The sequence below is a fragment of the Lactuca sativa genome, chromosome 5 (genome assembly GCF_002870075.4).
Source record: "Lactuca sativa cultivar Salinas chromosome 5, Lsat_Salinas_v11, whole genome shotgun sequence".
In the NCBI taxonomy this organism is placed as follows: Eukaryota; Viridiplantae; Streptophyta; class Magnoliopsida; order Asterales; family Asteraceae; genus Lactuca; species Lactuca sativa.
In genome coordinates, this window is record NC_056627.2 from 94,791,879 (window position 1) to 94,806,752 (window position 14,874).

The 14,874-nt window shown below is 36.4% G+C and overlaps 1 protein-coding gene across 1 annotated transcript; it reads left to right on the plus strand.

Annotated features, from left to right (window-relative positions):
• Positions 1-2,185: 2,185 nt before the first annotated feature.
• On the plus strand, positions 2,186-7,712 carry LOC111916143 (disease resistance protein RPV1). Its single transcript, XM_023911776.3, has 4 exons — positions 2,186-2,778; positions 3,381-4,497; positions 4,586-4,882; positions 4,991-7,712. The coding sequence occupies exons 1-4, from the start codon at positions 2,300-2,302 to the stop codon at positions 7,628-7,630; spliced, it is 4,533 nt and encodes a 1,510-aa protein (XP_023767544.1). The 5' UTR covers positions 2,186-2,299; the 3' UTR covers positions 7,631-7,712.
• The last annotated feature ends 7,162 nt before the right edge of the window (positions 7,713-14,874 follow it).

A 14,874-nucleotide genomic window follows, 5' to 3' on the forward strand; every position in this document is an offset into this window, starting at 1 on the left:
AGAGGTGTTTACGACCTTGGCATGTGCCTGGGCCGTAAACTCTCTTTTACCCCCTAAAATCATGTGATTTAATGTTTAAACACTCCTAGGCAATTCCCTTAATTTATTTCAAATCCTTTAGGGACATTTTGGGGTCATTTTGGCCTCATTTTGGGTGTTTACGGCCTAAGGAGGAGCTTAGGCCGTGAACTCCTTTTTCATGTCTCAATCTTGTGGTTTTTAGGCTAAAAAGACAATAATGCATGCATATAACAAGTTAGGATTGATAGTCTTACGTTTAGGAGTCGTAAATCGCGGTTTTGGAGTCGAAAATGAACCTAGAGAGAGAGTATAGAGAGAGAGAGAGGAAAAGTCTCCAAATGGAGTTTACTCCCCTTTATATATGGGTGGGAGTTGGAGCTCAGTGGAATTCTACCCGATACTACCGTTAAACGGGGCTTTTGGTCGCACCCGATTTAGTGGTCGTGATAATAAAAACTAACTTTTTCCGAATAATGGACTATGTGTGTTATGTGTTTTTATTTCCTTTTATCACGACTTAACGACATATATAATTGAAATATTTATTTAATTGGTGACCTCTAATTAACGGAACTTGTATACAGTGGAAAATTCCGTTAACGGTAACGGGGAAATGTAACGGAATAACTTTGGGTTGTCACAACTTTAGTACTAGTCAATAGAAGGAAAAACTATCATTTTACTTACAAAACATTCGGGTCTTGGTAGAAGACTACATCTCACACTGATAGAAAATAAGGGATTTTCTAGGGCTTTTCATACTTACATCAACACTTTCTTTTAAAGGTTTACATGACTCTTAAAACAACTTTTAGTAAGCAAGACAATGACACTTAAATACTTATGAATTCACCAGCTTTAAAGCTGATACTCTCTTTCAAAATAACTTGTATTCTCAGGTCATCAGTAGACAGGTACAATGACCAGGTTTTGAGAAGACGGAGCAGACAAGTCTCGTCTTTTATTTTGATCATATATTTTTGGTGTCTTATTACAATGAAGAACACACATGTATTAAAACTTTACTTATAATGCAATGGATGATGTTGTTGCTTGTTTACTATTTTACATTGTTGTGATACTGTACATGACGTCCTCACCCTTGAACGTTTCCGCCGTTCGTGGTTTTGGGGTGTGACAGTTTTAGACCGTTCGGTTTCAAACCTTTTGAAATTAGTTCAAATCCGATCTTTTGTTCAATCTAGGATAACCACATAATTTAGTAATTATACATTGTCTTATTCGGTCCATAGGTCCATACTCCATAGCCCATATCAAACGAGTTTTGAGTTTTTACCTTTCTATTATTTCTACCACTCTCTGAACGGTTTTATAGTTTAATTAAAAGAAATGAGTAGGCACCACTCCGACTTCTCCACTCTCTGGATGGTTCAACTCCATTTCCAAACACCAAAATAACTGGTATGCCCTTTTAGACCTAATGAACTCCCACCTCCCCGGTGGATACATTATTCATCAGTATCTCTATGCCACCTCCCAAATCAATCTTCTGAATCGAATCAGGGTTCTTTGATGATGAGGTACTCCAATTAGGGTTCTTCGATAAGAATTTTATTTTACTTTATATCCACATGTGTTAGTAAGAAGCAAATGGATGTCGAAACATGTTTCAGTTAGTTCAAGTTGATGTATTTAAACGAGACAAATCGAATAAGGGCTCTTTGATTTGCACATTTCGAAAGAACATTCATGTCATTATTGATCATTTATAGCTCTTCCAACATAGATCAATACCAGGGTTGTTCATTAGTTCGATAAAACCAAATTGTCCAATTGGACAATTTGGATTGGACTATTTGGTTCAGATATTCAAAATTTTTGATTGATTTTTAGCAAAACCGGATTATTATTTTGGATTTTTGATTGTTTTATAAATTAAAAACCTAATAGTCTAAAAAACCGAATAACAATTTATAAGTGGTTTTAAAAACAATCTCAAACATCCCATTTTATGACCAAATGGTGAAAAAGGGGAAAAAATTTAATGGAAAGGTAATTGTTGGACCCACAAGGATCATTTATGTAATCGCTGTCAATTATATAACCATTTTTAAAAGGTCCGATTTTTAAATAAGCAAAAAATAAATAAATAAAATACAAGCGGTAGGTTTGGTTGGTTTTATTTGTATTTTTTGGGGTTGACTTTCACATTCCCATTATTGAACCATCGTGCCGAGGGTTATTCACTTCATCTCCTCCTTTCTTTGGAATCGTTATGTTAAAGTGTTTTTCAACAAAGACTTAGAGCGTATTATCAATGGCGTCTTCTTCTACTTCATCCATTTACAAGAGTTTTAAGTATGATGTGTTTTTGAGTTTTAGAGGTGAAGACACCCGTACAAATTTCGTTGATCATCTTTATTATGCTCTTCAGCAGAAAAACATTCACACTTACAAGGATGATGACAGAATCAAAAAGGGCAAAAGGATCTGTGATGAACTCATCAGATCCATTGAAGATTCAAAATTCTATATCATTGTTTTCTCCAAAAACTATGCCTCTTCCTCTTGGTGCTTAGATGAGCTTGTGAAGATAATGGAGTGTCACAAGACCACCGAGCATACTGCCTACCCCATCTTCTATGATGTCGAACCATCGGAAGTCCGCAGACAAAGTGGGGCAGTTGAAAAAGCCTTTGCCGATCATGAAAATGAAGAGGCCGCAGAGAAGTGGAGGGGTGCTCTAAAAGAAGCAGCGGATCTGGCCGGATGGGAGTTGAAGAATACAGCCGATAGGTAATCACTTCATCAATTTATTTGCATTATTCTTTATTTCTGGTTTTTATATCAAGTTTGGCGACATTTTGAATCGATCAAGGTCAAATATAATATAAACATTACACAAGCACCATCGATGTCCAATTTCTTAAAAATCCGGCTCAAAACGACTAAATAGTTGCTAATCATTACTATTCCAAATCGGTTTCTGATTTTAGTAAGTTTCTTAATTTAAGAATAGAGGTGCTTGAGGGTTTTGCTTTAGTTCAACCCTTATTAAAAAAAAAAACATTGTTGAGTCGTTGACTTATTTATTAGTTTACTTTCTCGTATGAAGGTGTTTATAATTCTGTCATCATATATTTGCAATTTTCTTTCACTCTGCTTTTTTTTCTTCTAATCTGAGTTTACCCTGGATGTAAAAGGCTTGGACATGGCATCTCATGTTGTATTGTCAAATTCTAATTCAAGCTCGGAGTCTTATTAAAATTTTGAACATGAAATATGATTAATTATACAACTATGTTATTACTTCATGTAAATATGTATGTTGGATTTGAAAGTAAAATTCTTCATGTGGGATTTTTAAATAAGCTAATTAAATCTTCTTTAAAATACAGGCATGAAGCTAAATTCATCCAGAAAGTTGTTGGAGAAATTTCACTAGAGTTACGATCCGTCAATTTCAGCATTGATGAAACATTAGTAGGCATGGAGACCCGGATCTATGATGTTTTGTCATCTCTAGGAACAAGTTTAAATGATGTTCGCATGATCGGGATCAAGGGAATGGGAGGTGGTGGGAAGACAACTTTAGCCAGGGCTGTTTTTGATCAAATATCCTTCCAATTCGAAGGTGCAAGCTTCGTTGAGAACGTTAGGGAAGTTTCAAATGTTTCTTTGTCCGGATTGAAGTCCTTGCAGAACCAAATTCTTTCTGACATCATAAAGGATCAAGGCATCGTGGTAAGTAGTGTTTATCACGGGAAAAGCATGATGAAGAGATGGATTCATGGTAAAAAGGTTCTTCTTGTTCTAGATGATGTGGATCATATAGAACAGCTTGAGGCGTTGGCCGGTGAGATGAATTGGTTTAAGCCAGGAAGCAGAATTATCATTACAACAAGAGATGAGCAAGTGCTCATAGCACATCGAGTGAAGTCGATTCATAATGTCCGGTTGTTTTTAGATGAAGAAGCAATTTGCCTCTTCAGTAGGTATGCATTTGGGAGAGTGATTCCAGATATAGGGTACGAAGCGCTATCACAACAAGTTGTGCATTATGCAGCTGGTCTTCCCTTAACGATCAAAGTTTTGGGTTCATTTCTTTGTGGTAAAAATGAGCTTGAATGGGTAGATGCTCTTAAAAGACTTAAAACAATTCCGTTATTGGAAACTCTGAAAAAATTAGAAATAAGCTATATCAGTCTAGAGGAGGATTACAAAGAAATATTCCTAGATGTTGCATGTATATTTAAAGGATGGTCGAAAGACTTTGCAATCAAAGTGCTTGAAAGTTGTGGATATCATGCTAGAACTGGTTTAAGAGTTCTTGAGCAAAAATCTCTCATAACCATTTACGAAGATTCTTCTGATGATGAAGAGTGCTTAGGCATGCATGACCATATTGAAGAGATGGGCAGGAATATTGTTCGTCGGTTGCACCCGGATAAGCCTAACAAACATAGTCGATTGTGGATTACCAAGGAAATTGAAGATGTATTGACTAATGACTTGGTAAGGATCAAGTTCATTTCTAAGTTAAAGCTAACACATTTTCATTAACTACGACACAACTTTCATGATGACTTCTTTTTTATTACAGGGTACCGAAGAGACAAGATATATAAAATTTGACACACGTGACCTCAATCCGGAAATTCTAATGAAAGGTCTTAGAAAAATGAAGGAACTTAGATTTCTTTACGTGCGTGGTGAAAGTAAAAGCGAATGTTCTCATCCGAATTGGAAATTTAGTAAATTCCCAGACGCTTTACGATATCTGCAATGGAACTATTACCCCTTTAGGTCTTTACCCAAAACATTTAAAGCAAATAATCTTGCTGCACTTGAGATGAATTCCAGTAAAATCATACAACTTTGGGAAGGGGGAGAAAGAAAGGTAGAATTATGGTTGATTATTTCTTTTATGTTGCTCATTTGAATGCAATGCATCCATTGCCTTGTTATTACACCAATATTCACCATACTTTTTTTTCTTATATTATAGGTTTTTAACAAGCTCAGAATCCTTGACCTTAGTTGGTCAAGGCTCAGGACCCTTGATCTTGGGCTTACTCCAAATATAGAGACATTGAATCTTATAGGATGTCGTGAATTGGTAGATCTTCACATGCTTTCTGGAAGTATAAAGCTCATAACCCTTGACCTTAGTGGGTCAATGTTGAGGACCCTTGACCTTGGGTCGGCTCTCAATCTGGAGCTGTTAGATCTTACAGGCTGTTCAGTTTTAGTAGAACTTCACATGCCTGATAGATCTCCACATCTGAGATCCATCAAACTTGGATATTCGAAGTTGAGGACCCTTGACATTGGGTTGACTCCAAATCTCGAGTATCTAGATCTTGAAAAATGTTCTGATCTAAAAGAACTTCACATGGGCGATGAATGTCAAAAGCTCACATTCCTTAACATCAGTCGTTCAAAGTTCAAGAACCTTGACTTGAAGCTAACTCCAAATCTCAAAACGTTAGATCTTAAGAATTGTTACAATCTTGTAGAACTTCACATGCTTGCTGGATGTAAAAAGCTTATAGGCATTGACCTCAGTTGGTCAGAGTTGAGGAGCCTTGACCTTGGGTCGGCTCTCAATCTCATGCTCTTAGATCTTACAAGATGTTCTTCTTTGGTAGAACTTCACATGCCTGATAGATCTCCAAATCTGAGATCCATCAAACTTGGATATTCGAAGGTTAGGACCCTTGACATTGGGCTGACTCCGAATCTTGAGTATTTAGACCTTGAAATGTGTTCTGATCTAGAAGAACTTCACATAGGCGATGAATGTCAGAAGCTCACATTTGTTAACATTAGGCATTCAAAGATCAGGAACCTTGACCTTAGTCTGACTCCAAATATCAAGACGTTAGATCTTAATCATTGTTCCAATCTTGTAGAACTTCACATGCTTGCTGGATGTATAAAGCTCGAAACTGTTGACCTAAGTTGGTCAGGGTTGATGACCCTTGACCTTGGGTCAGCTCTCAATCTATGGCAGTTAGATCTTACAAGATGTTCGTCTTTGGTAGAACTTCACATGGCTGATAGATCTCCAAATCTGAGATCCATCAAACTTGGATATTCGAAGATTAGGACCCTTGACATTGGGCTGACTCCGAATCTCGAGTATTTAGATCTTGAAATGTGTTCTGATCTAGAAGAACTTCACATGGGTGATATATGTCAAAAGCTCAGATTGCTTAACATCAGGTGTTCAAAGATCAGTAACCTTGATCTGAGGCTGACTCCAAATCTCAATACGTTAGATCTTAAAAATTGTTCCAATCTTGTAGAACTTCACATGGACAATGAATCGCTAAAAAAGATTGTCTTCTTAGACTTAAGCGGTTGTTTGAGGTTTATCTCATTTAAGTTTGACATGCAGAGTAAAGCTTCTTGTAGTGAGGTTGGTCCTTTAGCTGAGTTACATCTGATTGCAGAGTCCCTAGATGGATGCCCATTACACCCCGACATTAATTTGCCAAAGTTTCAGTTTAAATGTTTTTATAAAGAAGATCGACCCTTATTGACTAGAAACCTTGAGAAGCTTATTTCTTTTGGTCTGTGTGCTTGCACAGACCTTGATACATTTTCAAGAAGCATTTGTGGGTTAGAAGGTTTAAGAGAGCTTAAACTCCAAGGCAGTATTCCAGAGGTCCCCAAGGATCTTGATCAGCTACAATGTCTAGAGACGCTACATATTTCTTGTACAAATAATATTAGACATCTTCCTGATAACATTTGTATGTTGAAACATCTTAAATCTCTCGAACTTTCTTGTCGGTTTCTTGAGAAATTACCTAAGGATCTTGATCGGTTAGAATGTCTGGAGAAGCTAACTTTGTCATCTGAAAAGATTAAAGATATTCCTGATTGCATCTTTATGTTGAAACATCTGCAATCCCTCGAACTTTCTTGTCAGTTTCTTGAGAAATTACCCGAGGATCTTGGCCAATTAGAATGTTTAAGGAAGCTAAGTTTATCATCCGAAAAGATTAAAGATATTCCTGATAGCATTTATATGTTGAAACATCTGGAATCCCTCGAACTTTCTTGTCAGTTTCTTGAGAAATTGCCCGAGGATCTTGGCCGATTAGAAGGTTTAAAGAAGCTAACTTTGTCATCTGAAAAGATTAAAGATCTTCCTGATAGCATTTGTATGTTGAAACATCTTGAATCTCTTCAACTTTATGATTGTCTGTTGCTTGAGAGGTTACCTGAAGATCTTGGCCGATTAGAATGTTTAAGGAATCTGTGTTTGACATCTGCAAAGATTAAATATCTTCCTGATAGCATTTGTATGTTGAAACATCTTGAATCTCTCGAACTTGATGATTGTTCGTTGCTTGAGAAGTTACCTGAGGATCTTGACCGATTAGAACGTCTAGAGATCCTCAATCTCAGCTTTTGCAAGCTTTTACAAGATATCCCGGCCAGCATTTGTAAGATGAAATGCTTAAAATATCTCAATCTCTGCCATTGTGCATGCATAAGTCATATTTCTCGGATCATTATCTTGTCGAGTGGACTGCGTATTTGTGGGTCGAGAGAGCTTCTGCAGTCATTAGGTTTTAGATCCATGATACAAACCATAGATTTGAATGATGATGTGTGCTATGTGGATATGTGAATAACACAGTGCTCTAGGGATGATTTGGAGAGCCTCTGTAGGCTCGGGAGAAAAGCCTATTCACAAACAACTATTATAGCAGGTACTTAATTTCTCTGTTTTCTAGTACTGATCATCTTACTTTGTTTTGAATTTTGAAATTGATACGATATAATTAGTTTTTCAACCAAAAATTAATAATTACATTGTAAGAAAATTTTTAAGTACTATACATACAGGGAGCTAACTTAACACACAAAAGTTGTATACCCTTTTCCATTACGGCTTTTAAAGTTTTTTTGTTACTATTGATCATACTATTTGAAGCTTGAACCATTTCAAGGCATCTGGTGATTTGTGGAACTGCTTCTGAAAAAAGTATTTGGTTTACATCATTCAATGTTTTTTCTTCATCTTTAAACCAAATCGTCTTTTTTTGGACTATATCAGAAAACACACTAGGGTTGGTCGGGGAGAAAGTCTTGGAGGCGCACTCTGAGCAAAACCACAGATGGTGAGGTTGTTTTATCGGTTGAAAAGTGGCAGGGGTCAGCAATCAGGATGCTAATTGTTCACCAAAGAGTATCTTAATTTTTCACAATTTGGCTTTCTTGTTTATTTTTGTGTGCTTAGGCTGTGCATTTTGGCACTGCAATGCAATGAACCGAACTTGTTTTCATATTAAACATAGAGTCCTACACCATGGTATCTCCAATGTTGCTAGGATATGTTTCGGTCAAGTGGTAATAACTTATTGTAAATTTGAATCCTGTTCATGTACAATATTACTCAATGAATGGAACTTCAAAGAGAACATCTGATAAATTAAAGAGACTTGGTTTGACAAGGTTTGCGTTACTTTTTTGTAATATAATATTCCCAAAAAAGTTAGTTTTCTAAACTCATGATAAATGTTCTTTTGAGTATTGCGTAATTGATATTGTAAAGGCTCAAATGTATAGAAGAACCCTAACTAATATATAATAGAAGAAAAAAATCCAAAAGATGAAGGGAAGGAAGCTATACCTTCCTAAACTAATACAAAATTTTTTATAAGAAGGTAAAAGTATGTAAAGATTAAATGAAAAGGACAAAGGAAGATATACATTTTTGGTGAAAAATCATCTTATTGCACCCTTGTATCTTATACTCTTAGTTTGAGTATTGTGATCATATGGAATTGATTTAAAAGAATGGATATGGATATTCGAGCATATCAACTTGTGGCACTTTTGAGATACAGCCAAAGTAGGTTGCCTAAATCAACATAAGTTGCATTTTTCAATGAAACTCGTCTAGTAGGTATTATTATTTCAGTTGGAGTATTTTGAGTGGAAATGGAGCCTTGAATGACTAAACTTGAGAAAATTTGTATAAAATTTGTATGAGTGGAATTGGAGCCTTTCGTATCAACAGAATTTTAAGTAAAGTCAAAGCACGTTACCTAAATCCACAAAGTTTTGTTTATTAGGGTAAAATTTGTATTGGTTGGTTGATTGGCTGGTTGGCACCGATACATTGTTACTTGCATCGGAGCACTGCGGATTGAATTAAATACTAATTGGATAAGAAATTAACGGAAGATTCAATAGTCTTAATCTACAACTCCCATATGATGAAAAGGGAAATGTGTTGTGCCATTGGTTGTGTATGAATTGGAGTCGATGAATCCATTTTGAGTACATAACTTATGATTTGTGAGGTGAACTGATCGGCCAATGTTTAGAAATTGGAAATGAGGGTGGACAACCAAAATCAATCACGAAACAGTTACCTAGAATTGTTTATATTTTGGATCATTTTGAGCACTTGAAACCATTATTGTTGGGGGTCTATGTGTTCAAAAGGAAGTAAAAGGAGATATACTCACTTGCTATTTGATTTCAATTAAACAAAGGTTTGAATGACTTTGAAATGAAGAACATGAGAGGGAAACCTAGATGCGATCGTGTGGAAGTTGAAGTCAGCTTAACGCCGATGATTTTCCGACGACTGGAGCCTTTTTTTGGGCGAAGTTTTCTGTCAGAAAAAGTAAAGCCACCCATCCCTTTTTCGGCCACTTTCAAACTCTTTTTACACGGAAGCGCCGCCGGTTCGAATTTCTGACACAACCTGACGTTTTTAAAGGATGTTTGTGTGTGTGTGTGTGTGTGTGTGTGTGTGTATATATATATATATATATATATATATATATATATATATATATATATATATTTTAAAGGACGTTTTTAAAGGATGTAATTAATACCCATTATATCTTCAACATGTAATATGCATTAATTACTTTCTTAAAGTAACTAAAATGATTGGTCCAGAATCAATCATACATGCACACAACAGATAGTGAAAACAAAATAACCTAACCCTATATATATATATATATGGAAAAGTGAATATACCCTTAAGGGTTGGGTACCCAGATATTAAACTATGTCGTTTTAACAGAAATCAACTTCACAACCATTTGACTTTTTTTTCCTCTCTGATCTCCATGCTTACGATTGTCCCCCATCCCTCGATCAAAATTGGATTTTTTCATTCTCCTTCTTGATATCTACCTTAATTTCATAAAAACCTAATCAGTCCCGATAATATTCATCCAAAACAAACTGATTACACATAGTTCTTTGGTTTGAGTTTTATGTGATTCAATGTTCATGTCGACCATTAACCAACGACAGAACTGAGGGAGAGAACGACCAACGTGTAGAACATGTTTCTTCATTTTATTTCTCAAGTTCACCATCTGGGTTCATCAATTTAATCATCTTCAACAAATTTCCTTCATTTTTATGTTTCTCGGATTGATATCTAAATCCCAGCAACAATCAAAGATTTTTTTCTTACATATCTTACTAAAGTTTCCCCATTTTTAAGTTTTTCGGATTGATATCTAATTTTGATTCAAATTTTTGGGTATTCTAGGTCGCTTGCTTTTAATTCACATTTTTGGGTTTCAGTTTCACTTGCAATTGTAATATATGTAGCCTACCCACCAGGTGTTCGACATAATGCCTACATAGGGTGGTCTGAAAAAGTGCTGAAAAGGGTATTTCAGTTGAAGTGGCGGCTAATTTATTTACACAACAGACACAAATAGAACCTTGGGAGTATAATAGATCATAGTTATCATTAATTATGATCAGAAACTTATTCATCATTCTTATCATCAAAATTTTAAAAATAGTCTATAATAATTGGAAACAAAACTACTACAAAGAAGAATTCTATCAAAATTGTTAATTTATTATGCATATTAAGGTATGTTTTGATGTTCAACACTTCATATAAACCTAATTGCTAACATATTATGCATATTAAAGTATGTTTTGATGTTCAATACTTTCTATGAACTTAATTTCATGTAATATAATGTAATATAGAAAGTCTCAACAATACCTTTTCCTTCATCAAAATTTCTAGATAGAATCACAAAATGTCGGGATTATTGCTTAACTATTGCATTCGAATTGACCAATTCCTAATCACATGTCAATCTTGTACGGTGACCTGCTACTGCTTCTTTTCATGGGGGACCAGCTGTAAAGCATTGACATTGATTTTGATTAACAAACACACATATTATTTAGCAAAGATGATTTATGCCTTATTAGGTATGCATTTAGAGACCTTATATGGGTATTTATGTCTTTTTCAAGAGACGAGATTGAGAATGAGGGTCCCAAAATCAAAGTAAGTAATAAAAATTGATCCAATTATTAAGAATTCTTTGATTGCATGGGTTATCATCTTGTCAATTACTATTTTTAAAAATTTTATTTGTATTCTTTTGATGCAACTTCGGGATAGGAGATTATATGTAGCACCTGGTTCCTGGTACGTAAATCTTATTTGAGTATTTCTCTTCTTTTTAGCCTTGGACTCGACAAGTCATAGGTTCGACTCGCCGAGTAGATACGGGACCCGGGACACGTTTAAGTTGGTGACTCCGCGAGTCCATATTCCGGACTCGACGAGTCGCCGCTGTTGGATGAAACCCTAAGTTTCAGGGGTTTGCACCCTATTTAAACTCTCTCTCCACCCCAATCTCGCCCCCATTCACCCTCAGAGCCCTATATCTCTCTCTAGCCTTGTTCCCTTGTGAGTTTGAAGTGTTTTTTTGGTGTTCTTGAAGTTTGGAGGAGAAGGAAGAGTGAATCAAGAAGATGAGAAGAAGGCCAAGCATCTCTGTGTCATTCCAACGTTTCCCCTGAGGTATAGCTCGTTACCCCTTTGTTTTTAAGCTTATTGTCCCTTATAGATCCATTAAAGTCCTCTTTGAGCCATTTCCAAGATTGTGTATGTTTGAGGGTGTGTAATAAGCTGATTGACCTTTAGATCTAGGCATGGTTGAGCTCCAGGAGCTCAGATCTACTGTCTTTTTGGAACCATATTGCATGAAAGCCCTAGATCTACCCCTTTTGGTGCATTTTGGACCTTAAAACCTTCATGGTTGTCTATTTACACGTAAAGTTGGAAACTTTACGTGATAACCAGGCCCTAGGAGCCCAGATCTATGTATGGCATGAGCTGGATTCAAGCAGAATCGACCATATAGTAATTTCATGGTAACGACTCGGTGAGTCGTTCATCTGACTCGGCGAGTCGGTCCGCAAGTCTCCGAGTTTGTCCCCTTTTCGTAGTGTCGAGTGAGCAGTGAGTCACGGGGTGTGACTCAGTGAGTCGGAAGCTGAACTCATCTATGGAGGAACTCGGCGAGTCAATGCCCTGACTCGGCGAGTTCAAGGCAATCTCCTTAGATCAAGAACGGACTCGGCGAGCTGTTCATACAACTCGGCGAGTCGCCGCATAAGTGTTCATCGGATGAAGATGAACTCGACGAGTTGTTCATACAACTCGGCGAGTAGGATGAAGGACTTGAATATCAGTTTAGAAGAAGAACTCGTCGAGTCATAGCCTAACTCGACGAGTAGAAACGGGATTCAGGACAATCGTTTGGGTAGGGACTCGGCGAGTTGGAGAGCCAACTCAGCGAGTCGGGTCAACTGAAAGTTGACTCTGACTTTGACTTAGGGCATGATCAGGGGTAAAATGGTCATTTTACCCAAAAGACAATTGGCAGTGTTTGATTAAGTATGATGTGGGATTTGCAGCCGAAGGATTTCCGGAGCAGCAGCAGCAGCAGTAGACAGTCAGTTCCCGATTAGATCAGCAGCTACTTCGAGGTGAGTTATCTTCCAGTAGCGGTGGGTCTACGGCCACAATGTCGGCCCACCCATAGGAGTTGTATGTAGATGATTGTCTCTGTGATATTCATCTAGGGATTACTACTACCTGTGTTGTGTTTATGTGCTAGTATGATATTATGCTATGTGCTAGTGACAGTAGGGGGAGATAGTCCCCGAGATATCCGGTCGGTAGGGCCGAAGGGGTAGTCATACCCAGCCATGTTAGATAGATACTGATATTGCGATACATGTTATGAAGTAGTAGTAGAGGGGAGAAGTAGTTCCCCAGTATCCGATCGAGAGGACCGAAGGGGAGGCCAGCACCCAGATATGCTAGGCAGTATCCGGTCGAGAGGACCGAAGAGGAGGCCAGCACCCAGATATGCTAGGCAATGTCCGGTCGAGAGGGCCAAAGGGGTAGGTCGGGCACCCAGATATGCCTGACAATATGTGTATGTTATGTGATTTCATGTTATGTGGTACAGTGGGGGAACTCACTAAGCTTCGTGCTTACGGTTTTCAGTTTTGGTTTCAGGTACCTCCTCAGCTAGGGGAAAGGAGTCGGCGCGGTAGCAACATGTCACACACACGCACTCTCTTGTTTCCGTAGTTACGAGTTTATTCTGGGATTGATACTCTGATATTTGATTGATCGAATGTTGTGGTTTTCAATTTGGTTTTCGATGTGAAATGGTTTAATCAAACAATGTTTTAACTATTAATGCTCTTATGAAATGTTTTATAACGAAATTTTTGGACATGAAAATTGGGTCGTTACATTATAAATCATAAATACAAAGAATGGAAGGGATTTCATGGGAATCCCTGAAGAAGTGAAAATGGAGATTTTGGTAAATTTAAATGAAGCTTCATCAAATATTGAACCTAGAGGATTGGGAAGGTCTGATAAAAGATCAAACTTTATTACAGTTGTCATTAGCTTGGCATATTATACAAGATCAAGTTTATACACATTTAATTATTAATATATACTTACAATCTTTTACATGAAATTTGTATAGGTCTATGCTTTATATAGTCATGTAATTTGTATATGAATTCAAATCTTTGTGTATGTGTCACTTTATCAGAAAAATTGGCTATAAAAAAAGTCAAGTACAGGCTATAAAATGAACAGTTGGTTGTTAATTCTGCTTGTAAATGTAAGTTGTTGGTTATGCTACAAACAAGATGATGTTTTAATAGATGTTAAATTGGAATCTTTAATTTTCTGGTTTGTTTTAGGTTAGCCTACACGTAATTTTGATGGTTTTTCACTTTGTTCGACGATTTTGACCTTGTCCCAAATATGGATAAGTACATCGCTTTTTTGGATAAAAATGAAAAGTAAGTTGCTATTTCAGCTCAATCAAAAAAAAATACTTATGTTCTATACATTTTCTGATATACATGGTCTATTCATATACATAAACCCAAACTTTTTCTAGAGTTCCTACAATTCTTCTAATTCTTCAGGTATTCCCACCATTTCTTCAACAAAAATCTTAATTGAATTCACTTCTTCCTACAAGTGCTAGAACTTCCCCTTGAGCATTAACATGATTTCCTGAAGAACATGACCATTTTAGCATTATTGAAGTAATAATTAATCCTCTAGTATCCTTGGTAAATCTGACAAACAACAAACACCCATAAATCTTCCGTCGCATAAACAACATATTCAATAAGCCAAAACGTGCCATTTCATACAGCAAATAAATCAACAATCAAATGGCAGAAATTGTGAAACAAACATATATTCTCTTACCATGATCATTAAAGTTTATTTTCTTAAGAGGCATGCTAGTGAAACACTAACTAAAAACATTTTACATAATGACCAACAAAAATTGATGTGAAAGACATAAAACATGAGAGTAACTAGAATGCATATGCAATTAGACCTATGTATTATTAACCTTTTATGTTGATGAAAGCATATAACAAGGCCGGTCTCCAATGTCTTGAGTTGCACATATCATAACATTTTATTTTCCAAAGAGACTATGAAACAATGAAAAAACAGTGTCAAAAACGGAAAAAAAAAAAAGCCTGTTAAAATATATGAAAAAAACT